This window comes from Clupea harengus, chromosome 22 (assembly GCF_900700415.2).
Source record: "Clupea harengus chromosome 22, Ch_v2.0.2, whole genome shotgun sequence".
Classification (NCBI taxonomy): Eukaryota; Metazoa; Chordata; class Actinopteri; order Clupeiformes; family Clupeidae; genus Clupea; species Clupea harengus.
The window spans coordinates 20,751,628-20,776,706 of NC_045173.1; the positions used below are offsets into that span (position 1 = coordinate 20,751,628).

Sequence of the window (25,079 nt, forward strand, 5' to 3'; positions counted from 1 at the left end):
GGTCAGCTGTCTGTACCTCACCGCCTCACCACTGGGGTGCCCCAAGGCTCGGTGATGGGACCACTTCTCTTTGCCATTTACACCACCTCGTTGGGCCCTATCATCCGCTCGCATGGCTTTTCCTATCACTGTTATGCCAATGATACTCAACTGTTTCTGTCTTTCCCTCCTGAGGACACCGCTGTCTCTGCGCGGATCTCGGACTGTCTTGCTGATATATCCACATGGATGAAAAATCACCACCTTCAGCTGAACCTGGCCAAAACGGAACTGATGGTCTTCCCAGCCAAACAGGTCATCCATCACAACATCAATATCAATATTGACTCTTTATCTCTTGTTCCATCCAAAACAGCAAGAAACCTCGGGGTCATTATTGATGACCAACTGACCTTCACGGCCCACATCGCCTCTGTCTCCAGGTCGTGCCGCTTTGCGCTATACAACATCCGCAAAATCAGGCCGTACCTAACCCAGTATGCCACCCAGCTGCTGGTGCAAACCTTGGTGAGTTCCCACCTTGACTACTGCAACGCCCTCCTAACGGGCCTGCCAGCTTGCGTGGTGAAACCACTACAGATGATCCAGAACGCGGCGGCGGGTCTGGTGTTCAACCAACCGAAAAGGGCACACGTCACCCCGCTACTCATTGAGCTCCACTGGCTGCCGGTAGCTGTTCGCATTAAGTTCAAGTCACTTATGCTTGCCTACAGAGTGGTTGCTGGTTCTGCTCCCACCTACCTAAATGCTCTTGTAAGGGCAAATGTTACACCCAGGACGCTGCGCTAGTCTAGTGAGCGTCGTTTGGCACTGCCGTCTGTGCAAGCACGGCAATCCAGACTATTCTCATTTGTAGTTCCACGTTGGTGGCACGAACTGCCTAGTACTACCAGAGCAGGGGCGTCCCTCTCTACCTTCAAGAAGCTTCTGAAGACCCAACTCTTCAGAGAGCACCTCCCTTCCTAACTGGCACCTTGACTAGCGCTCAACTTGCACTTCAGCAGTTATATTCCTGCACTTCTTTTTCCTTTCTAGGTCGTTTTTCTAATTCTTTATTGTTACACCATGTTTTTATTGCTCTTAGCTTGACTGTTCTCTCGCTTGTACGTCGCTTTGGACAAAAGCGTCTGCTAAATGACTAAATGTAAATGTAAATGTAAAATGTATATCCAGCCATAATACAAATCTCCAAATGCTGTCAGGATGTGGTGTAGTTACTTGTGTTAAAGCACAACTGAATATCCTCAAAATATGCCGTGACTAATGCTGAAATCTTTTCCTACCTAAAAGTAGCTGATTGACTTCCACCACAGACTGTGTGGCACCCATTCAAAGGCACGATGCACAATGCACAACATCTTGTACCTCTCTCCACCTGGGAGGGCCATCGTCCATCGGTGAACCTATCTCCCCTGCCTGGGTCATTGGGAAGAATTGACCGTCCTGCTCAGAGCTATGTAGCATGCAAAGGGGATTATGCACTTTTGTTTCAGTGTAATACTTTGCCCCAGAATGCTGTGCATATGTGCCTGTTAGAATGGTTTATGTTTAATTCTGTGCTTAATGTTCCATTTTTTTAATTTATTGTGTTAATGTTTGCCTGTATTTCTGTTATTCTTTTTGAGTGCTATGCGTTATCGAGTGTATGTGATTCTCTGTTGTTAGCTTATTTGCCCACCCTTACTCAGTGTGTTGTGCCCACATAAGGTTGTTCCTGACTTCTGTATCAGTCTAAGTGGATGATGAGTTTTGACCACACTAATAAGGAGCTTGGTTCCTGCTCCTTTCGCTACAGTGTTCATGTTTTGCATATTCATTTCTTGCCATTCTTTCAAGAGAAGTCAATAATGATATTATGACTGTGGTGTGTTTTGCAAGTGGGTATAACAACTGTTGTTGAGAGTTTGTTTGGTGTGATTTTGCTGTAGGCCTAATTCTTTGTGCAGGTACAGTATATAAAAACATATAGCAGGCTGCTTGTTGATGTTCGTCGGAAAGGCTGGCACAAAAGTGTCAGGTGAGATTTTCTTTCCCCCATACAGAAAATGTTACAATTTATTTTACACACAGGATGTTACAATTTAAAAAGCCCTTTCAAAGTAATGTGTACAGTGAGCCGGCTCCATCTACTGGAAACATTGGGAAAAAATGTGAAATGTGTCTCGTATGCTCTAGGAAGTGACGTTGCTTAGTTACTGTGGGTAGCTGTTACCTAGTAGCCGGTACCTAGTAGCCGGTTCGCTAACCTCAGGCAATTCTCCTGTTGGTTCAGAAGTGTGGTAACAGATAACTTACTCATCAAAAACAGTATTTTTATAGTCACTCAGCTAATGTACTCATATGCTCAAGACGTTAAGCACTATGGCGCCATACATCTGAAACGTGAATGACAGGTAGGTTGATAAATCTATGCAAGCTAGCCACGCTAGCATGGCAGCTAACAGTTAGCTAATTTGGGTCGTAAGCAGGGTTAAGGATGGAAAGCAAGCTAGCATAGCGTTGCTAGCTAGCTAACATAGCTTAGGTGGTGAGGATGGGCATCTTATATTGTCAGAATAGCCTAGCAGGGTTGGAATTCTTAAAATGGCAGGTTGATAGCAAACATTACACTGATGCATATAACTAGTTTGCCAAGTTATATCCGTTTTGATGTCAGCTATCCTAGCTATGTGTTCTGACTACTATTATAGCTTAATCATTGTCTGACATTACCGCCAGGTTAACGTTAAATTAGTTTAAATCCATCCAGTAGGTTACCAGGGGATCCTGGGGATATAACATTCTTAATGGATTATATTATATTGGGGGGCTACCTAGAAAAGATATGCTTGTCTTTAGGCAATTTCATTTTATGTTGACTTTTTCCTTACCCTTTTGAAAATGTTTAAGCCTAAGACAATGTTTAGCCTAGGTATATTAGTGTAAACAGTATTGACAGTTCTTGTCTCTCCTTGATCCACTTGTTGCACAGGAATAGTTTAAAAAAATGTACAGCCCGAAAGAATTGGAGGGGGAGGTTGACCACTCCTTCTTTGACAGTGACTGTGATGGTGAAGATGGTAAGAATCAAGACCATGATAACGCAGAGAGTAAGCAGCAAAGGTCAGTCAGTGATGTGGTGTCCCATGGTGGAAGGTTCTCAACTGAGCTTTCAATTAAAGCCAGACAAAAACAGGATCAACTTGAAGAGGATAAAAGAGGGGATGACAACTCTCAGGTAGAGGATGCATTTATTGACCTAAAGGAGATCAAAAGTGCTATATCAGAAGTGGAGGATTGGAATGGAGGGAGTGCATCTGACGCAGAGAGCATCAGACGAAATGAAGAGAGGAATAGAGCAGCAGGGTCAGACAGGGGTGTTGACACGAGCAAGAATAGTTCCCTGGTGGAGGCTAGTTCTGTGTCCTCACGAATGTCCTGTGAACAAAAGGCAGCAGATGAGACTCTGGTGAATGATGATGGTGATGAAACTGTGGAGGAGATGAAGAAGACTAATTTTGAAAAGGGAGGTGGTAGAGAGATAAAGAAAGATAGATCAGTTTTTCCGAACGCTAGCGATCAGCAAGATGGCTCAGACATTGGAGGGGAGGACAGTGGCCAGGAGGAAAGCCAGAGTAGGTCGTTAGTAGGCACTGGTAGCCTTTGCTCCAGTGTGTCTTCACTTCCTTCTGGTCAGGAAAAGAACCCAGCGAAAGCCAAGCATCCTCGTTCAAGGAGCCCCTCAGACATCTCAACAGTTTCCTCAGAAGAGGAGCGGGAGCTGGAGGATCTTGATGATGATGATGTTCTTGACAATCTTGATGCCAATGAGGATGGATATCAGCGGAGTGAAGAGTCAGGATGCAGCGATGAAGAGAGACCCCCAGAACCCCCACCCACCAAGCATAAGCCCCAGCTTTTGCTGGGCACGCCGAGAAAGTCCAGTGGGAAATTCCGTAAGCACAGCCCTCGCCCTTCCTCCTCCTCGGAGTTAGAAAGCTCTTGCAGCAGCGATGGGGAGGGCCACAGCTCCTCCTCTGATCTCTCCCCTCCCAGAAGGGCCCCAGCAGCCTTGGCTACGTCGTCCCCCAGACGCAAACTCCGGCTGAACTCGGCACCCAGCAGGGAGAGAGCGGTGCTGGAGTCAGAGGACACAGTGACTGACGTCACGCCACTCTCCACCCCTGACATGAGCCCTGCCCAGTCCTTTGACCTACCTGTGTTTGTCGTGAAAGCCAAGGAGCCAACGGCAGCACCTGCATGGGCTGATGAGAACCCGAAGCAGCATAATGTCACCATTGACCTAAATGTGAACGCTAACAACAGTTCAAAGAGGGATGATTCAACTGAAGAAGGTGAGAGAAGTCCTAGGATTAAAGAACTGTGTGTCGTGAAAATGTCTCACCATTTCAATGTTAAAAATGTCTGTGTGTAAAATAGCAAATATATTTCAGACACATATACATGAACATATACACATGTAGGCTATACACATACATTACATTAGATCTCATTGCCCAGTCATATAGCATATACAAGTTTTACGAGGGTAAATATAATTACATACTTTAATTAAAGTACATAATAACACTATGCTGGGATACACAGTATCTCAAGAAGACATGATGTATTATAGATCATATTCCAGGTGCAAAATTAGACCAAATTGTAGATCCAGTATCACAACAGAAAGAGATGCCACCCACCAGTCTTTGTCCCAGCTTGTGCCTTCCTCTAACATTCATTACTCTTTATCTACAGACCTCGGCATGGAGACACAAGAAGCCAGTTCCCTGAACCAGAATGTGACATGGGAAGACCCCATGGATAAACCCAGAGACCCTGACCAAGAAGGTGAATGGAAAGGCCCATGTCTAGAGCATAGGCATTATTAGAGGCACATTCACATGTATAACTGTAGGGGATGCTGTTTTCCAGAGCTTCAAAAATACTGTAAAAAAACTGACGTAACATGTGCCACCAGGTATTTCATCTCAGTCTATGGAAGAGCCAAAATCAGCATGTCACATTTGTGTAGTGTCAATTGTATGTATTAAACGCCATGTATGGTAGAAGTGGTCTTAAGCAGTACATGGAAGATCCTTTAGATGTTTCACCTGAAGCACTCTAATTATGTAATTATTAAATACTCTAAATTAAAATGGCACCCACCCTAAAACACTTATTTATACATTTATGCGCTGTAGCTCTTTGCTTTAACTTCATCTCTCGGCAGCCCTCTCCCATGTGAGTTCAGCACGTGAGTTCGGCTCGATCAGCGTTGGCAGCACCCAGGGCGACATCCCCGGCAAACACCGCCGCAACTTCAGCTTCCGAAACGAAGATGTGTGGCGCATCGACCGCGAGAACCAGCGACTGCTGCGGGAGCTCTCACGCCCCTCCCGGCGCTCGCGCTCAGGCAGCGCCAGCTCATCACACACAATGCCCAGCTGTGGCACGCGCCGGGCCAGCGGCCCTCCACCCCCCCTCCAATACCACAGTGCCGTCAACCGGCAGCGCGAACAGAAGCGTATAGAGAGAGAGAATCTGGTGAGTCTGACGGGAAGCTGCCAACTACTGTAGTCTTTTACCACAGTGTTCCAAGTGTCATTCGATTCTATGCCCCTTATTAGTAATTCCATTTACTGTCCAGCTTTCTAGGAAGCTGCTCTCTCCACACTGTCCCTGATCCTATGACGCTGATGTCAGTGGTCAAGACTGACTCGGGGCACGAGGCTCACGCTGTCTCCTTGTGTCTGTTGCTCATTTGAAGGGGGTGGGGTATTGACAGGGTGAAGGTCTATGAATGCAGGGTCAAGTCTACAATTCACTCACTGCACTCCCTGCAACGTTTTCACTGAGGTTTTAAAATCCAGTGATGCATATCTTTGTACTGATTTGATTTTGTTTTTCTATTGAAACAGCATTGAAGTTGCTTCTGATATGTTCTCTGAAATACTGTTGCTAACAAACTGTCAGAATATACTAAGGTTCGGTGATTCATTTCGTTAACCAGTTGATAACCATTGACTGATGCACAGAATACCCAGTCACTCTGCAGGTGTATCAGGAATATGCAGTAGCTCTTGTATCTCAGTTGGTAAGGCATGTTGCTAACAACAAGCCTGGCATAGTTTCAATTCCCAGGGAGCCCAGTGCTCTAATACAATCTCTGCCTACATTGTTATGATAGATACTCTCCTTTTAAAGGTGTTTATAATCTACAGGAAACAATTACGCATAGAAAATACAGTTCCTGTGTGTTCTGATCCGTCATAGTCTTCATAGCCAACGTGCTGTCTTGTACAATACCTGGCTGTTTAACTCAGTCGAGTGCTTTGCTTGGGGCAGTCAGTGGGGTGACTTAAGATAGCAGAGAGAGGGCTGAACCCAGAGCAGGGACAGGGAGTGAAAGCAGAGATGGCAGCCAGTGAAGATGAACCACAGCAGGTGGAGAGGAGGGTTGGGCAATGAGGGTGGGGTTGGCACTGCAGCATTCTGCTGTTGGCTTGACATCATGGAGACTTCACCCTTACCCCATGATGTTCACATAAAAGTGGAAGTTACTGATTTCCCATTACCAATGTCAGTCCAAGGCCACAGTTCCTCAGATCAGTACTTTAAATTCATGTTCTAGCTTGCTCCTAAATCATTTTTGTTTGCCTAGTTCTCAGTGCCATTGAAGAAAGTCAGTAAGAGTGCTGTAGTAGTTCAGCATTATGAGTTATGAGAACAGGCTACCTGTTGAGACTGTGATGTTGCAACATTAAGCTGTACTGAAGCATATGGAGGTGTTGGGCTAACTCAGTGCTGGGTTGAACCTTTTTTCTCTTATTGTGTAATGTAGAGAATCTGTTCTTTAGGCAAGGACACACTGTTCCCTGTCCTGGGGGCTCATCTCCCCCTACCTTCTCTCTCTTACTCACACACTCTCACACTCTCTCTCATCTTCCCTCCCTCTCTATTCTTAGTCTTAAGGAGTAACCAAATCCTTCATGTGATCATTTTATTCCTCCCCTTCGCTCCCTCAGTCTCACCCGCCACTACACTCTGACCTCCGTTGACTGCTATTTACTTTGAGCAGTGGGAGTAAGGTGGTATCTCCTACCCTCATAAAACTCCCTGTCATATTTCTTATTTCAAACTCTGATTTTCAAACACACAGGCCTTTATCATCTGCTGGGTCAGCGAATGTTGGTCAGCTGAACCCCAGTTGTTTATTTATGTGGGAAATCATTATATTCAAAAGAAACCTAAGGTGTTAGAAATCTCCACACGTTAAAAGTTACCTCTTTTGTTGCTTTACTGGTTTAGTTACATGAACTGAAATTGGATCCCCATCTATATACTGTACCACTGTATGCTGTTAAAGTACCGAATGAACAGAGAAGATTGAATGGTGGATAAGGTCAGTGTAGCTTTGGCCTTACTAGAGAGGATGTGTTCACCTTTGATCTGTTTTCCGCTCTCCGTCTTTTGCATTGGGTATTTGCTTACTTAGGTGTTTCCACGTGGCTGCCTCAGGCCACCCGTGACATTTTGGTGTACGGCCATTAGTTATTTTTACCTGCTAGCCTATGGTTTTCAATCACTTCTGGATTTGGGCCATACCCGTGACATTTTGGTGTACGGCCATTAGTTATTTTTACATGCTAGCCTATGGTTTTCAATCACTTCTGGATTTGGGCCATAACCTTGATGTTTCTCATACTCAGCAATATATTGAAGAATTGTGAAAGTCTTTGCATTTTTCATGATTTCTGTTTCCATTTATGAATGATCATTTTTTAAACCTTTAACCATCCCCTGCAGTCATGTTTAAGGTTTTTAAAGAGAAACGGAGGCTTAAACTTATGTAAGCAAGTAAAGTAAAGTACATGTAAAGTAGTGTGTATTTTGTATTATGTTCCCATAACAGTAAAGTTGTAAATGACACAAGCTGTTCTCCCCTTCTGTTTGTGTTTTTGCATGCAGGCACTGCTGAAGAGGCTCGAGTCAGTGAAGCCCAGCAAAGGCATTACACGATCAGAGCAGTTTGCCGACTACCAGCGCCAAGCCAGATACATTTGTACTCCTCTCCCAACCGCCACCATTGAGCACTACCACTCCAAAATAGCATCTCTCTCCGCAAGTTCACAGGGTGTGTCATGGAGAAAATGTTTGTGTTGTTGTCAGTGTGCACATGTTGTATGTGTAAACCTGTGTAGTAGTCTTATTTCATACTGTGCTTTTACCTGCCTCTACCCTCACAGGGAAGAGCACCAGGCCAAACAGCGCAGGCGTCCGTCTCAGCCCCAGACCCGGGTCTCGCCCTTCCCCAGCCCCCACCAAACCCAGCCGGAGCACCACCCCTCGGCCTGCCTGGTCCTAAGGCTCCGAGGCCACCGACCAGACATCCACTGGGTGAGATGAGTTCACCATGCCAAACTCTCATAGACCAACCTGAGGTCAGGGAGTCGTCAAGGGAGATGTAGTTTAGTGCCACTGTTCATAAATGTCTGTATCACTAAAACATTCCTGGTGATGTACATTTCCAGTTTGTCCTAACTATTATTGACCATCTTGGTACTGGTCCAAAAGATGTGCACAGGAATATTGACATCAACAGAGTAAACCTCATTTGGCCTTACGTCCTGTTTTTCAGTAGAATTTACCATCAATGTGAAAGTCCACAGACATCTGTAAATGTATTGTGTAGGAAAAGACACCAGACTAGTACTTTGTATATGCATTTGTGCCCAATTGAGTTTCTTCAGGTATCAGAAACATTTTATGTGCTGCTTCATAGATAGTGCCTATATGCCACTCACACGCCGTGTGTGTCCTTAGGGTATTTTCACACCTATGCTTTTTAGTCCGGTTACATGGACTCTGGCTCCAGACTCTGGTTTGTTTTCAACATATGATTTCAACATATGATTTGATGATGAGGAAATTTTTAATATCGAATCTAGAAAAAATGTAACAGAAAACAGTAAAAAAAAATGTAATGGATTGCACAGGGCCCTACTATAGGTGTGAAAACGCCCTTAGTGTCAAAAACTAGAAAGCCACGCTGAAGATGATTTTTTTGCCCCATTTCGTACAGATGTAATTTGAACAGAGATATATATGTATAAATAAATATTTATGTATGATGTGTTGGTAAAAAAAATGATCAACAAATCAGTGATCATGAGTGGAAGTGGATCCATAGCTTTTATATTGTGCTTCTGTGAGTTTCATTGTTTTTCATTTTTATTCAATAAAGCTTCTTGTTGCTTTACCCCAGTGTGGAATTTAAACAGTACAAACAATACCCCACCTGTTATCTCTACTCTACAGTGGCTGTGCCAGCGGTTATTAACAGTGTGTTGACAGCATTAGCTGGCATAGGTTCACAGAAGATATGCTCTTCTCGTACTGTAACTTCAGTTCATATGTGTTGGAACGTGATCCGACCCAACTGCCAGGTGTACTCAGCCAGTTTGGGCTAAACGGCTCCTGTAGCTAGGAGTGCTTTGCATTCTGGGATGCGGCAGAGCAAGCGAACTCTAGCAGCTTGCGTAGTAGTAGTAGTAGCCAGCAGGAGAATGAACCGAGGTCTCACTTGGATTAGCTAAGTGTTACGCAGTAGAGTATTTTGTGGACGTTTCCTCAAAGTGCATTTTATATTGTGCTGGTACAGTTTTGCCTGATACATTTCTGAGATAATTGTCACAGTTATGAGCAAATGCCAAGTATTCAGTTGTTCCATGTTAGATTGCATAACTGTGTCTCAGAAATATGCACTAGTCCCTGATCACATGGTGCATTTATGAGCAACTGGGAAATGGGTAAGTTCGGACCTCCGAGTGGGATAATACACCTGAACGCTTGTCAAACTCGGACCATCCCACTAGGAATCTGGGAGGTTTTTGAGAACACAGAGAAGTAGGTTTGACGTCGCTGGACATGGCAGGGTCTGTGGTTAAAACAATAAAATGTATTTGCTCTGCACACAAATGTGTCACTTCACTGTTTATTTATGTCACTCTCATGAGCGCAGGTGATAGTGTCGTTAAAGTGTAGTTTTGTGTAACTAAGGTAATGTTAGTCTTCTGGTAGCCTATGTCCTGAGTATATTTTATGTAGATATATAATGTGATGATTGTCAAATTGATAAAAACCGGATCTAGAAAAATAAAATGGAATCTGGAAAAAAATAAGTAAATAGGGGCCTACTCACTATCTGAGCTTCAATGGGTGCTGCGCAAAGTCAGCATTGTTAGCTAGTATGATCACCTACAAATATGTGTTCAACAAACATGTTAACCACCGTTTCTGGTGTTTTTATTTCCCCCTAAAACACAACACACTCATGGCTGCCTGCAGAGAGAGAAAAACACTGCATATGCTCTTGGACCTGTAAACAAAAAATTAAAGCTCAAGTCCCACAACGTTCTCCAGAGTTAGTCTTCAGAGTTATAAGTCTGCACGGTCTAACTTAATTCAATTATTTGTAGAATGTATTGTCATTTTAATGCAGTTTGTTAAAACAATGTATTTTTACAATGAATAAGACCCATTGTTCCACTGATTCTTGTCAGTGCACCTATTGACAGAATAGGAAAGGCCCGACTACAGGCCCTGAGTGTCAAAAGCTAGAAAGTCGAGCTGAAATCTAAACATATATATATATAAACACACACAGTATAACTGTATATCTATATCTGCCTTGCCTCCAAGTAGCCCCTCAGTGGCTGTTCATTCATTAGCCAGTGCCACTTCTATATAACAGGCTCACCAGGTATGATAGCTGAGGTCTCTGGGTTTCCACATTCTTTCTCGCTATTGCTGGTGAAAGGTATGTGCTCCTGGTTTATTTCCACTGTTAGCATGCAGCTGTATGGCCATTCATGCCTTTTTGCAGTATCTGTGGCTAGGTGTGTTATGTTTGTGTGTGGACGCGTCAAGAGTCAAGAGCACAGATGGTGTGTCGGTCTCACTCCCCTTCCAGGACAGGTAACCCCCTCAACAGCTGCTTCTTGCCTGACCCCTAGCCTTCTGGTGGCAGCCATTACCCTTCCCTCTTGCTGCTTATGTTGTTGTGGCCTGATGTGGTTTTACCCCAGCTGTGAGAACAATTCAGCCCTTTAGTTTATTCGTCTCTCCGTCATCACTTGAAAGTTTTTGTTTGTGAGAGCCCGCTTGTCTCTGTTACAGGTCTGGTTTGACATCCTGTATATGTTGGTGTGAAAGGCCCAAGGTGGCATAGTCGAGCACTTCAGAGCCAAGAACTTAAAGTTGGTGAAAAGATTACCAACAAATCAGTGATCTTGGGTGGAAGTGGAAACGTAGATTTTATATTGTGCTTCTGTGAGTTACATTGTTTTTCATTTTTATTCAGTTAAGCTTCTTGTTGCTTTACCCCAGTGTGGAAGATTGTAAAACAGTTTAAACAATACCCCCCCCTGTTATCTCTACTCTACTGTGGCTGTGCCAGTGGTTATTAACAGTGTGTTGACAGCATTTGCTGGTTCTGAAGATATGCTCTTCTCAAAGTTTAGGCAGTGTCCTTTGTCACCACCACAGCCCCTATCCATCTTATCAGGAGTCACTATCATGTCATACTTAAGAGATAGTGAGATGTTGAGCTATTACTGCCAATAACGTTACCAGTGTGAATGCATTTCATGTAAGCTGCATGTTTGCAAACCTAACAAAAGATCCGGAGAACAGCAGTAAGACGTATTTTTGAGGTTTATTCTTATTAAAAGAACATTTATCAGGTGGAATACACCACAAAAAATGCTAGACGTTCAATACAGGATCTCATTCCTTGAAAGAAATATTGTTTATGGGACAAAAGAACAACCAAGAAGAATTCAGGAAATCCTTCATTTTGGCATAGATTTGCAGCTAATTGGGGAAATAGATTAATTCAGCTTCCAGTCAGGACTTGTTGCATCCTATTCTAAAAGATTAGCGGTGCTTTTTACAGTTGGCTGGCAGGTAGGATATATACATGGAGGTTTCAGGGGAGACATGACACAATCATAGCCACGCCAGTGTGACCTGAAGAACCTTTGGCTGGCTCAACAAAATACACATCTACCCCACAACCATACCCGGTTGGAGTCACTGTATCATATACGTTAGACATAGGTGGCATTACAAGGGTCCGCGGGTTCTTAGAATGTTTATACGACTTTCTTGATCTCGTCGTACAGGACCAACACGAAAGCGCCGCCCGCGCCTCTGATCACGTTGGACCACGCTCCCTTGAAGAAGGCTCCGGTACCCTCATCCTTGGCGATCTTTTTCCAACAGTCAATTGTGCCCTTGTACATGATATCAGCTGATGGAATGAACAAATGTAATGAGAGTTAATGCCAAGAACACTTATTTAGTACGTGTGTAACTTCCATGACTAAATTTGATTTCATACATTTAGTTCAGCTGGAAAAGGCGTGGTGTTGTGAGCCTGTGCCCACCTACATATGACGTTAAGTTTTCTGGACCTACCTCCTTTACGTCCGGACTGCATCATCATACGACGTCTGACTGTGTCGAAGGGATAAGAAATGATACCAGCAGCCGCGGTGACAGTCTGGGCAATCATCCAGGTGATGATGATGTGTGTGTTCTTGGGGTCTGGCAGCATACCTGTAAGAAGATATTGAGTAAAATACCTTTCGTCATGCTCATGCCTCTGGATAATTATTATCCAATACCGTCAATGAAAAATGTCATTGTTATAGGCTATGTATATTGGCCTGGTAGTCCATCTGGCGCCCTTTTACCTTTAGCTGTGTCAAAGCAACCGAAGTAGGCTGCTCTGTAGATGATGATGCCCTGTACCGACACATTGAACCCCTGGTAGAGACCTTTGAGACCATCAGACTTATAAATCCTGCTAAGGCAGTTTCCCAAACCGGAGAACTCTCTCTCAGCATTGCCTTTGCCGATGTCGGCAGCAAGCCTGGTTCTGGCGAAGTCAAGTGGGTAGACGAAGCAAAGGGAGGTGGCACCAGCTGCGCCTCCAGATGCAAGGTTACCAGCGAACCAGCGCCAAAACTGTGTCTTCTGATCTACACCACCAAGGAAGACCTTCTTGTATTTGTCCTTGAAGGCAAAGTTGAGGGCCTGGGTGGGGAAGTACCGGATGACATTGGCCAGGTTGCCTCTCCAGAAGGAAATGAAGCCCTGCTCTTTGGGGATTCTGACAATACAGTCCATGATGCCCTTGTACTGCATCTCAGCTGTGATCTGTTTGCTGGCATGTTGGACCTGCACAGCAGAGCAAAAACAAAAGGGGGCAGAGAGAATGAAAGAGCTTGAAGTGGTATGAAAGAAAAGAGTTTTGCGAACATATCCAGTACGTCTTCATTTTATTTTCAGTGCTTGTAGTATGACATTTAAAAGTGGCGCTGGTACAGACCACATGCAGCCTTAAGCTGCACTTGTTCGCGGAGTGAAAGTATTGAATTGCATGCCTGTGGTTATTTATAGGAACAAACTTAAACCAAATATCACATCTCTCTGCAAGCACGTTTTTACAGATCAGGGCACGTGGATGTCTGAACTTGGAAAGACTTTTCAAGATGCCTTGATATATCAAAGAAGTCGAGGGCTCAAACAACAGTGTAATTCAAAGCAAACTGATAGGACAATTGCTTGCACCACAACAGACGTTTTGAATTCGTACTGTTACATGTTACAATAAGAGGAAGAAATATAAACCACTCCGTCATCCATTCCTCTTTTTTTGCAGGAAATCTGATAACAATAGCACCTTGGATAGCGACCAGATTCAGCACCTCAAAGATGTCCAAATAGAGATGACATGCGCATATGAAAGTTTTTGTAGAAATCCTATACCTACAAAGTTTATTGTTAGAATGAATGTATGAACAACTGTAGTTACATTAGCTTCCCAAGAATATCATATTTACCACCAGCTGACTTGGCAGGAAACTTAAGTTTCAAATAAACTTCAGCCTTACCTGCAGCAGAAGTTTTACTCTCTCGATAGGAGCAACGGCGGTCTTGGAGATGGCTGCGGCGACACCACCCGCCAAGAAATCCTTCATGAAACTAATCACGGCGTCCGACATGACTGCTGGATTCTCCTCACCTTAAGGTCAAGATCAGAATGTGCTTCGACGGACCCTTAAGGAAACCCAACTTCCCTTCAAGTGGACGAGTGCTCGTTTCTACTCGTTATATATATCTCCTCTCTATCGCGAGAGGATGGAGTGATGGATATGAGGACGACCGAACAGAGAGTCGTCCTTGAATAAATATCCCAGGTGAGAGTTCAAGTCCCTCGCCATGTTAAAAGGAGGGGCTCGAGGTTAAGGTATTGGGGGCGTTTAAAGGACAAATTAACCTTTTCCCATTCATTCTTGATATTAATGAAGGATTTTTCTCTATCTATTGTATTGTTAAGAGACCAATGTGCAACAATCTTATGTCATAATCTTAGGTAATATAGACTAACATTCTATGAAAATTCATTCTTGACATGTTCAATGAAATTGCAAATAACTTACAAATGACGTTTTTACATCAATATTAATATGAATTAGCAATTAGCAATACATGTTTTGGTTATCTAAACAACTGGATAGCATTCAACCTTGAGCCAGCCTCAGTAGGCCTTTGAGCCTGCTGAATCTATTAAATTGTGGATTTCGTTATTGATAACTGCACATATTATCAAGTGCAACTGAAATCTAAATCTATCAATAAAGATTTAATATGAATTAAGTAGTGAATTGTTGAACAGCATATTTCGATTTGAGAGCTGGCTCTAAACTTTCATAACTCGTTTAAAAGCGGCTACTGGAGTCCACATTATATTTTTTTCAAGATACTCTGTGCTATAGGATAGTCCACGTTACCTGCACCACATCATAAGACTGTGTGACCAATAATACATGCGTCACCACTGACGTTTATATATTTCTGGTTTCCAAGGTGTTGCTGTTGCTTGTGTTACAAGTTGGATGATTGGACATTCCCGTTTGATAACAAAGCTTTTGGAGCAGCATGATGTGCTAACATTCTGCACAACATTACGTTTTCCACAAATACGTCTGTTGCCTGGCTACAGTGGCACGCTCTCCTCAGCTACTGTGGCGGGTTAATAACCTTCTCCAAAACAATGACTATCTACGCCTGCCCTGTAATAAAAAGACAAAGGGAACTACACTAATGTTAAGGTGCCCTCAATGGCCTCTTGGACTTGGAATACCACTCCAGCATTTCTGCAGCCGTAAATCAGTTCTGAGCGTGCGCGCTCAGAGTGAACGAGAGAGAGAGAAGATTGCAGAGTTGATCTCACCATTTCTGATAAACTCGGTACAGACACAAACAAAGAGGTCATTTTTAATTATGCTCAAAACTTATCTTGACACAATCCAATGTTTCAGTACAAATGTTGATGTTACAGTTAACTATTTACATGCAGGATGCATGCAGATAGGCTACAGGCTATGGCGTGGACACTTCTCACATTTCCCTGGTTTTGCTGTACACTCAGTTTGGCAGCTGTTTTGTGGCGGCATGACAACACTGCCTAGGCACATGGGCCCCCAAGCAGGGAGCAATACTAAACTCATGGATAATTGCATGGATATTGGATGGATAATAAGCTACTTAGCCTAGCCCACTTTTGTGTTTTTATGAAGACGTGTCCATAGACAACACTTCTGGAACGGCACAGCAATTTAGTGACACTGAATAACCTAACCTAACTTAGCTTGATGAGACTCATCTATAGCCAAACATTTTCTGTCTAGATTTAGCATATCAGATCCAATATTTACCAAGCTCAGATTCCAGTTGGCTATTTGACATTACAAATGTAGACAGCTATTACCCTCCATAATTTACTGGTGTCAAATGTCTCATAATTGCAGCTCTGTTGATCCGCACCAGAGTAACTTTGGCTGAGAGGACTGGGGCGCTTTTCGTCGCTAATGGCAACCTTCACAATGTTCGCTCAACGGTTAGTTGTGTTTCAAGCCAAATAAAAGTTTTCAGTCTTTGACAAACCGAGGGACTTGACATTTATTCATTTAACGAGGGGCCCCACCAAGACTAAGCTACTATAAAACATTGTAGACTACAGAGACCTATTGGGGGGACAGGTTAAAATCTTCTGTAATTCTTTCTTACATCTCCTCGCCGACAACATTAGGATGTCAACCAGAGTTTCGTCAGTTGCCTCCTTACGATTACCAGAGATTCAGCATCCCTTCACAAAGTTGGGCGATCCAGACACTTTATCCCTCACAGGCTGTTCCACCGATCGCACCGGGAATCACAATCACTTGACGCGCCGCAGCCGACCAATGTCCGAAGAGGAGAAAAGTCTGGATTCTGCGTTCAGAAGTCAGTCGTCGAAAGGCCTCAGAAGTCTTCGCCAGGAGAGAGCCCAACGAGCAGACAATGGCAGTTTTATCGTGCCTCCGCCGATTCTTGAAGGAGTGGAGGTGATCTTAACTCCTGACAGAGAAACACCAAGGCTGCCCATCTTCGGTGAGTGCCTGGCTGTCTGCCGTTAAATTTACAGATGGACCCATCTAAGTAATTTAGTCCAATCATTAAAAAAGTGAGCGAAAGTATAGACTCTTTTTTTAACTCCTCTTATTCTTTCATTTTCAGCACCATAAACAGCACCTGGTTTTAAAAGTAGCTCGAGGTTTAATGGTCACACAGGCTTTACAAACTTGCCTAACCACAAATGAAAAATTACATTTCAACATTACATTTCAGCTTAACGATGAGAACGAGACGAATAGGCTTACTTCCTATCACCTCTGTCACACCAGAATTTGAGGTGGGAATGTGGCACACTGCCTCTCATCGCCACACGACGGCACTCTGCGCTCACAGCTAAAGACAAGGATCAAGTGGGCATCTTTCACTTGAAAGGAGATATAATTTATGAGGACCTACGAAATGGCAGTAGACCCACTAACAAATGTTACTCGGGTACTTCAAACACTTAGATCATTGATAAAATATCGACTGAGACAAGTAATGTTCCTGGCACATTGTCTAAACCCTACACTTAATAGCAAGCGTAGTGTAGGCCACACCTTCTGGATGCATCTCCTAGAGAACACAAACGTTGGTTCTAGCTTTGTGCCAACATCATGGTCCAGTGAGACCTAGTTGTAAAGTCCTCACAGTAAGCGTGTTTGATTCTGCGCTAAGTGTTTTCATGTTGTGTTGGATCAGGTCAGAGGGTGGCGCCAGAGAGCCGCACAAAGAGCCATGTGAGCCAGGCCATCAGTAGTTCCGCCACAAGCTCATCCTGTCCTGGAGCCCAGTTGAGGATACAGGTGGATCAGGTATAGAGCAAGGGACATGTCATACTGACACATTATCAGATAGATTTGTCATGTTCCTTTGAATGAATTTACAAATAATCTGCTCTTTCCTTGGCTGAGTTAACTGTAGTGTTTCCAGTCTCTATCCTAAATGCTAAATCTTGCCGAAAAACTACCCTTCATCTCCCCCCCCCCCCTCCCACATATACAAACACAAACACACACACACACACACACACATCTATATATTATATATATATATATATACACACAGTATATATATGAGAGAGAGAGAATTTTTAGGAAGGCAAGATTCCATATGTCATCATCTACTCCAGAGTCCAGATAATCCAATAAGAGATTAAAACAATATAAATTCGCCACATTGTTTTCTTCTCCATTCAAAGAAAACTCAGCTACAATAATCTTTTCTTTTTTCATTGATGGAGGTTGTTACACTGTGCAGCTAGCTTTCCCGCACCACTTCAAAGGCAAATATTATCCCACAGTTTGAAGCGTCAGTGTGCTGTGCTGCCGGCGTACCATGTCTATTCATCAGTGTAGAGTGGGGAGCCCAGGAGTCGCGGCCCCAGCAGCCAGCAACGGTTAGCAGCAGAGGCAGGGGCCAGAGGGATTAGCCTGACTGAGCATGTGTGCACAGGGTGAGAGAGAGAGAGAGAGAAAGAGAGAGAAAGAGAGAGAGAGAGAGCTCCACAGACACAGTCTGCAGGTGCATCTGCTGAGTGACAAGCTGGAGGATTTATCCCACCCCACCCCTCAACCCCTCACACACTCTCTCTCTCTCTCTCTCTCTCTCTCTCTCTCTCTCCCTCTCTCTCTCTCTCTCTCTCTCCCTCCCCCAGTCTTTCTCTTTCTCCCCCCATTCTTTATCTCTCTCTCTCTCACACACACACAAACACACACACACAATCACATACATAAACTGATGGACTGTCAGAGAGGATCAGTTGTTCTTTATAACCCCTTTTCACAGAACATAACATATAAATGCATTCCTACTCCGCATCAAGTTATCACCCCTCCCCACCCCCCAACACACACACACACGCAGGCACGCACGCACGCACGCACACACGCACGCACGCACGCACACACACACACACACACACACACACAAACACAAACACAAACACACAAACACAGCACATCTGATCTGACAAATCACTCCATCATCCCCATCAATATAAGCTTTTTTGAGCCACGGAAGGTTTGGTACTCCATTGTTTTCCCTTTTGTGGAGATTGTCATCTATATAATCAGCATGAAGCCTTTTTTTCTCCCACCGTGACTCTAAACTCTAGCTAGAGCATGAGTTCAGGCAGAAGACACAAGCTGCAGGATCCCTCAGCCTTAAGAACATGTTCAGGAGCAACAATCCAGAGGGGAAAGCCACAGTCAACAGGTACACGCTCACCAACATATACATACTTCCACACAGTCCTAACACATAAAAGCTCACACATGAACACACACTGCATACATACACACATTCAGTATATATGCATGACACGCACACACATGCACACACACAAATGCACACGTGTAAATGTGCACACACACCATGTATGGTTGTATGTTTTTCAGGGACGTTCTGCTTGTAGTGCTAACCAGGTTCCTGGGGAGATTCATCTCAGTGAAACAGTTCAAACAGTTGCTTCTAAGGTAAATAAAGACAAAAACAGAGAGAGAGAGAGAAGTGATGGTTGTGTGTGACCATAAACCTGAGCATCCTCCCCAGTCATTCTTTCACACCCCTATCCTCACGTTTTTCCTGCAGGCTGCACCTCTCAGAAAAGGCCGTAATTGGTTTTGATGAACTGTGCTGTGCCATACAAGAGCCTGTGCTCACCGGCCCTGCTGCCTGGCTCTCCCCTGCTCAGGCCCCCAACCTGGGGTATGTGCTGCGGGCATCCCAGGCTCTCTCCCTCCTCCGGGGCCCAGCCAGAAGCAGGTGAGGCCTGAGAGAGGACTGTGCGGTGGTGGCTGTGGAGGTGTGGAGCTGTGGTCCCATCCACTGTGCCCTGTCCCTCAGTCTGGGCCCACAGGTGTAGAGCAGCTCTGCTAGTTTGCTGACAGAGTGATTCTGTTAGTGAGTGTAGCCATCTCTCCTTGAGGTTTCAAATAGCATAGTTAGCCATGGAGTGGACAGCATACTGCATAATGCATACTGCATACCTGCACTTAGTCGCTGGATGTAGTGCCTTGTGACAGCTACATCCTGAGTTGTGCTCCTAAATAGCTGGTCATCAGTCATTTTAAGTAATATATTAATATAAGATAAGAGAAGATAGCACCATGAACATAGCAATACAATTCTTACCTTGCCCCTTGGCAAACATGTCATGTTGTTTACTCAGGAAAACACCACTAAACTGTTCATAATGACTATAATGACAGGACTGACTGACGATATACTTAAGATAGAATAATCTCAACTGTGTGTGTGTGAGTGTGTTTGTGTGCGTGTGTGTGTGTGTGTGTGTGTGTGTGTGTGTGTGTGTGTGTGTGTGTGTGTGTGTGTGTGTGTGTGTGTGTGTGTGTGTGTGTGTGTGTGTGTGTGTGTGTGTGTGTGTGTGTGTGTGTGTGTGTGTGTGATAGACAGAGATCTATGTATATGCATCTATGTATATGCATCTATCTGTATATGCATCTCTCTTTTCTCAGGGAACACACAAAAATAAAAAGCAAAAAATAAAGTGTATTAAAGTGCTTCCCCATGCACCTCAGGGCCATTGACAATAAGAGTGAAGGCCGTTTGTGTATGTTTTGAATGTGTGTGTGTGTGTGTGTGAGAGAGAGAGAGAGAGAGAGAGAGAGAGAGAGAGAGAGACTGTTCCACTATGAGAGTGAGTTTCCACTCATATCATAAATATGAGGGAGAGAGAGTGATGGAGAGAGAGAGAGAGAGAGAGAGAGAGAGAGAGAGAGAGACTGTTCCACTATGAGAGTGAGTTTCCACTCATATCATAAATATGAGGGAGAGAGAGTGATGGAGAGAGAGAGAGAGAGAGAGAGAGAGAGAGAGAGAGAGAACGCAGAATTAGAGTAAAGAGTGAAAGGGGGAGGAAAGTCCAGTCACTCTGAATTCTTTAATCTCATTATCCCTCTCCACTGATGTTTTTGACTGGCAGGTTCTGTGTGTATGTGTGTGCCTTTGTGTGTGTCCTTAAGACTCTGTCCAGGCAGGATTTATTGCATGCCCCTTGGGGGATGTTGTCTTTTGAAAATGTCCGTTAGTAACTCTGCAGGCAAACATTCATCCATAGTCATTCAGAGTCTCCCTCTAGCTGTGCGGACTGGGAAACTTCACATACAGAAAAAAAGTCACCAAAAACCATCTCTTACTTTCCTTTCTTTCAGGGAGTTTAGAGACCTATGGACAGACCAAGAGTGCTTTTCCTAAACCCACCACATTTTGACATGTTACAATATACAATATTTTACTTTGTACTTTCAAAAATCATAAAACTTCTGGTTCAAACATATAAACCATATTAGAGAAACTAGGCTTTAAAAATAGCTATGATACTTCAGAGTCTGTGTTACTGGTATTTTTGTGTTTTAGATTTCTGGAGGCTGTAGAATCTCTCCCTGTACAAGAACCAAAAGGACCTGGATGGATTGTAGCTCCAGAACTGAAAAGAGTTCTAGAACAGCTTGAGCTACGCATGGAGGAGTCAGAGTTTGAGAAGTTGTGGAAGAGGTGTTTTTTTCATTACTGTACTTTTAGTGCAATCAGACCTTGAAGTGAAATTAAATCTCTCTCTCTCTATGTCTCTCTCTCTCTGTCTTTCTCTCTTTCTCTTTATCTTAATAGGTTTGACATTGATGCACTTGGAGCTGTGAAACTCAAGGTTTTACTTAAGAAACTTGGGCTTTGCAAAAGAAAGAGGCTGGACACCCTTGATAATAAAATTCAGAAGATCACAATACCACCCCAAAATGAAGATTTGAAAAGTATGTGTTTCAGATGTATCATCTATGAAATCTACGAAAATGTATGGTTCTACATAAAGAAAGTCATTTTTTTCAGTTCAATGACTCTGTCTCTCCCATAGAGGGTGCTCAAACACTGAATCCCTACTCTCCGTAGAGTGGCAAACTACACTGTCCTGTCATTCAGGGATTTAGAGACCTACACAAACTCACTCACCAATGTGCTGATTTTTAGTAGACACCCAAATTCCACTGAAAATACTCTGATCATACATAAATATTTTCACCACAAAGAAGCAGGTCATTATCAGGACTTGTCCTACATAGTGGGTGTCCAAATGTACTAATAATAATTAATTTCCAAATAAATAAATAAATACATTCTAATATTTGCCCACTGTAATCCTGATGCAACCATTTATCTCTGCAGGTGATGCAGCTGAGAGTTTTGTATATTACAGTAGTGCCTAAACAGCAATCGGCTATGAGCATTGCCCTAAATGTTGTCTAGATACCACAATCTTCAGGGGAACCCAGTGAACATGACAACAAAAAGTTAAAGGTCATTTATTTGACATCATCCTCACCTATTTCTCCCAGTAGCCACGGGGCGGCCCAGGGCCCTGTCTAAGGCTGAAGAGGACCGCCAACTTTCTATCACCATGGAAACCTGGCTTAAGGACAGGTTCAGGGACGGTGTCCAGAAGATGAGGGTGGAGTTTGAGCGGCTTGACCCCGAGCATTCTGGGAAGGTAAAGCTACATTCACCCAATCACTTTGCACTTGAGTAGCTGTGACATATGAATGACTACATCCATTCATGAATGAGTGAGGTATCTTATATATACATCTTGTATATAAATATTTTTTGATTGCAACAGTGTGTTTGTGTGTGTGTGTGTACTGTATATATATATACACACACACACACACACACACACAAACACACTGTTGCAATCAAAACATATTTATTGATACATATTTGAGTTATTTCGAGAACATAAATTGACTTAACTTTGAGTTCAAATGAAAAATGTAACTCTTTTCACAAATGTGCATGTGCACTATTATTCAACCCCCAGCTTCAGTACTTTGTGGAGCATCCTTTAGCCTTTATCATTTCTAATAAGTGTATTCGGTAAGTGATGACAAGCTTCTTTCACCTCTCTGTTGGATTCTTTGCCCATTCTTCACATGCAAAAGCCTCTAGCTCATTGGTGTTTGATGGCTTCTGTGCTGCAACTGCCTTCTTCATATCCCACCAAAGATTTAAATCCAAGGACTGAGAAGGCCACTCCAGGACATTCCAGGAACTATTTCTCAACCAAGCTTTGGTTGACTTGGAAGCGTGCTTGGGATCATTGTCTTGCTTGGAGAGTCCAATGATCATCAAGGTTCAATTTCCCGACAGAAGGCATCACGTTCCTCTTTAAAATGGCCTGGTCTTTCTGGGAATCCATGATGCCAGGTATACGGTCAAGATTGGCAGTTCCTGCAGCAGAAAAACATCCCCACATCATCGATGACCCAGCTCCATGCTTGACCGTGGGGATGGTATTCTTCTGGTCATAAGCGTGGCCTTTCTCACACCAGACATACCACTGGTCCATGTGTCCAAACAGTTCCAGTTTAGTTTCATCAGTCTATAGAACCGCCTCCCAAAACTCTGCAATCCTGTACAAATTCTTCCTGGCATATTCTAGTCGACCTTTGATGTTCCTCGTGGTCAAGAGTGGAGTGCGTCTTGGAGTCCTTGTTTATTCAGTGCTCGTCTTATAGTTGCCTCTGACGCACTTCATCAGGTCATCCTGTAGGCTTTTTGTATTAACACGGGGGGTTTTCTTAGTTGTTCTGATTAAGTTGCTAAGGGTTCTTGATGACATTTTGGAATTTCTCCCACGGCCAGGCAGGTTTGCAGCTGTGCCATGAGTTTTAAACTTCCTTATAATGCTACCAATGGTGTCTCTTGGAATGTTACATCTTTGGGAAATCTTCTTATATCCAATTCCTTTCAGGTGCAATGAAATAATTTCCTCTCTCAGCTTTTGTGGAAGCTCCTTAAGGGCTCAATATACTTCTACGACTCCATTACTCCGTGGTCACGCAGTTGCCTCGACGGACTCGTTTTCATTTATGGTTCTCCGACGGTTGTGGGTGTTGTAAAGCAATTTTTAAAAAAAAAGATGGCAGCGGACCAAACTCTGTAGATGGTCGTATTTGTACATACAAGTTGTTTGTTTGACTTTTTTTGCTTAGATTTCTTTTAAAGTTACCGAGAAAAAATTTACACTGCAATGTAATAACCCTGTTATTGTAACTGACAAATACGTCTGAGGGGATTTGCGAGGTGTCTGAGCCAGCTATCTAATGTTGGCAGACTACTACCCACAAGCTAAACAGCGATGTATTGATGGAGACGGATAGTTAAAAAAATTGGGAGGTGCACGTCAGGCCACGGAGAGGTGCTCGGAGAGGGTTTCCCACGACGGAGAGGGCTCTCCGTGTCTCTGTGTCTCCGCAAACGAACGACCATAAATTGTGCTTTAGTCTTAGCCATGATTGCAACTCACCTTGAACACCTCCATGGGTGGGGTTTATGTATGCATCACAGCTGAAGCAAATGAAGGATCATTATAGAGCTCCCAAAGGCTTAATTATGTTTTAACTCCACTCTAGGCCAAAATACCATCAGAAGGTTTTCAAAACAGCAGTATTCTATAGGGGTTGAATAATTGTGACATGGCGTTATTTACAATATATACTGTTGCACATGAATACTACATCATACATTTTCTTTGTTGATTTTATGTTTTACTCAACTGATAAAGAAGTCATCCAAAGCAAAATCTAGCTCTTTGAAAAAAACTTCCAACCAGCTTTCGGGGGTTGAATATTTCTGATTGCAACTGTGTGTGTGTGTGTGTGTGTGTGTGTGTGTGTGTGTGTGTGTGTGTGTGTATTTATACACTTTATGATATATATAGAGTGCAGTGTCAACAATGTTGTTTTGGCCATCTTGCATACACTCCAACGTACACAGTGGAGTGCATTATATTATTATAATTGCAAATAGAAAGATAGATCGATAGATAGATAGATTGACTGATTGATTGATTTATTGTTTGATTGATTGATTGATTGGAAGTAAGTGCTGTGTGTTGTTCCACTCATTTAGGTTGGACCTACTGTATGTCTTACATGACAGCTGGCCTGTCTCCTGTGTGCTATGTCTTCAGGTGGGAGGGGAGGAGTTTTTGCAGGTGCTGCGGAGCTTTGACCTGCGTCTGAAGCGGGAGCACCTGGGCCTCTTCCTGGCCCGCTGTGGCATGGAGCTGCGCAAGAATGGCATTGACTATCCTCAATTCTTGCGCCGCTTCCAGGATCGCAGCGAAGATGGCCTCACACACAGCATCCTCTCCAACCCCAAACACAGGTTAGGGGTGTTATGGTCAGCCACACAAACTGCAACAGAAAGGGAACACAACACAGAACTCAGCTCAAAATGTAGGGTTTATTCCTTAAAGTGGAAAATGGAAGAGCACCAAAAGACAATCAAATGGCTCAGAGTCGATACATGCCACCGGCTGAACCATTTGACCATCTGTTCAAGCTAGGCTGAGCTCCATTCATACTAAAGAGCAGACAGGCCTCGGGTGAGCTAGACAGGTAAAATGCCCAGGTAAAACCAATCTGCCTGAAAAAAAGGGACAACAAAAGATGAGATTAAACAAGCCACCAACAGGAGTAGCCAAAAAGAGTACCCATGGAGCAGAGGAACATAACAGGGGTCAAAGGTCAGCTCCCCAAACAGATCAGACTTACATGACACGAGCATTA

General features: G+C 43.6%; 3 protein-coding genes across 3 annotated transcripts; 2 read left to right on the forward strand and 1 right to left on the reverse strand.

The window, feature by feature from the left end:
• The first annotated feature begins 2,179 nt into the window (after positions 1 to 2,179).
• Positions 2,180 to 9,244, forward strand: cfap97 (cilia and flagella associated protein 97). Its single transcript, XM_012818912.3, has 6 exons — positions 2,180 to 2,393; positions 2,972 to 4,334; positions 4,741 to 4,833; positions 5,216 to 5,529; positions 7,954 to 8,119; positions 8,232 to 9,244. The coding sequence occupies exons 2-6, from the start codon at positions 2,987 to 2,989 to the stop codon at positions 8,348 to 8,350; spliced, it is 2,040 nt and encodes a 679-aa protein (XP_012674366.2). The 5' UTR covers positions 2,180 to 2,393; positions 2,972 to 2,986; the 3' UTR covers positions 8,351 to 9,244.
• Positions 9,245 to 11,682: 2,438 nt separating this feature from the next.
• On the reverse strand, positions 11,683 to 14,151 carry slc25a4 (solute carrier family 25 member 4). The gene is made up of 4 exons (XM_012818899.3): positions 13,947 to 14,151; positions 12,744 to 13,230; positions 12,466 to 12,606; positions 11,683 to 12,298 (listed from the first exon to the last, which is right to left on the reverse strand). The coding sequence occupies exons 1-4, from the start codon at positions 14,055 to 14,057 to the stop codon at positions 12,141 to 12,143; spliced, it is 897 nt and encodes a 298-aa protein (XP_012674353.1). The 5' UTR covers positions 14,058 to 14,151; the 3' UTR covers positions 11,683 to 12,140.
• Positions 14,152 to 15,913: 1,762 nt separating this feature from the next.
• LOC116218322 lies at positions 15,914 to 19,357 on the forward strand. Its single transcript, XM_031559378.2, has 5 exons — positions 15,914 to 16,488; positions 17,194 to 17,306; positions 18,608 to 18,743; positions 19,098 to 19,257; positions 19,339 to 19,357. Exons 1-5 carry the CDS (start codon positions 16,149 to 16,151, stop codon positions 19,355 to 19,357), a joined length of 768 nt encoding a protein of 255 aa, XP_031415238.2. The 5' UTR covers positions 15,914 to 16,148.
• The last annotated feature ends 5,722 nt before the right edge of the window (positions 19,358 to 25,079 follow it).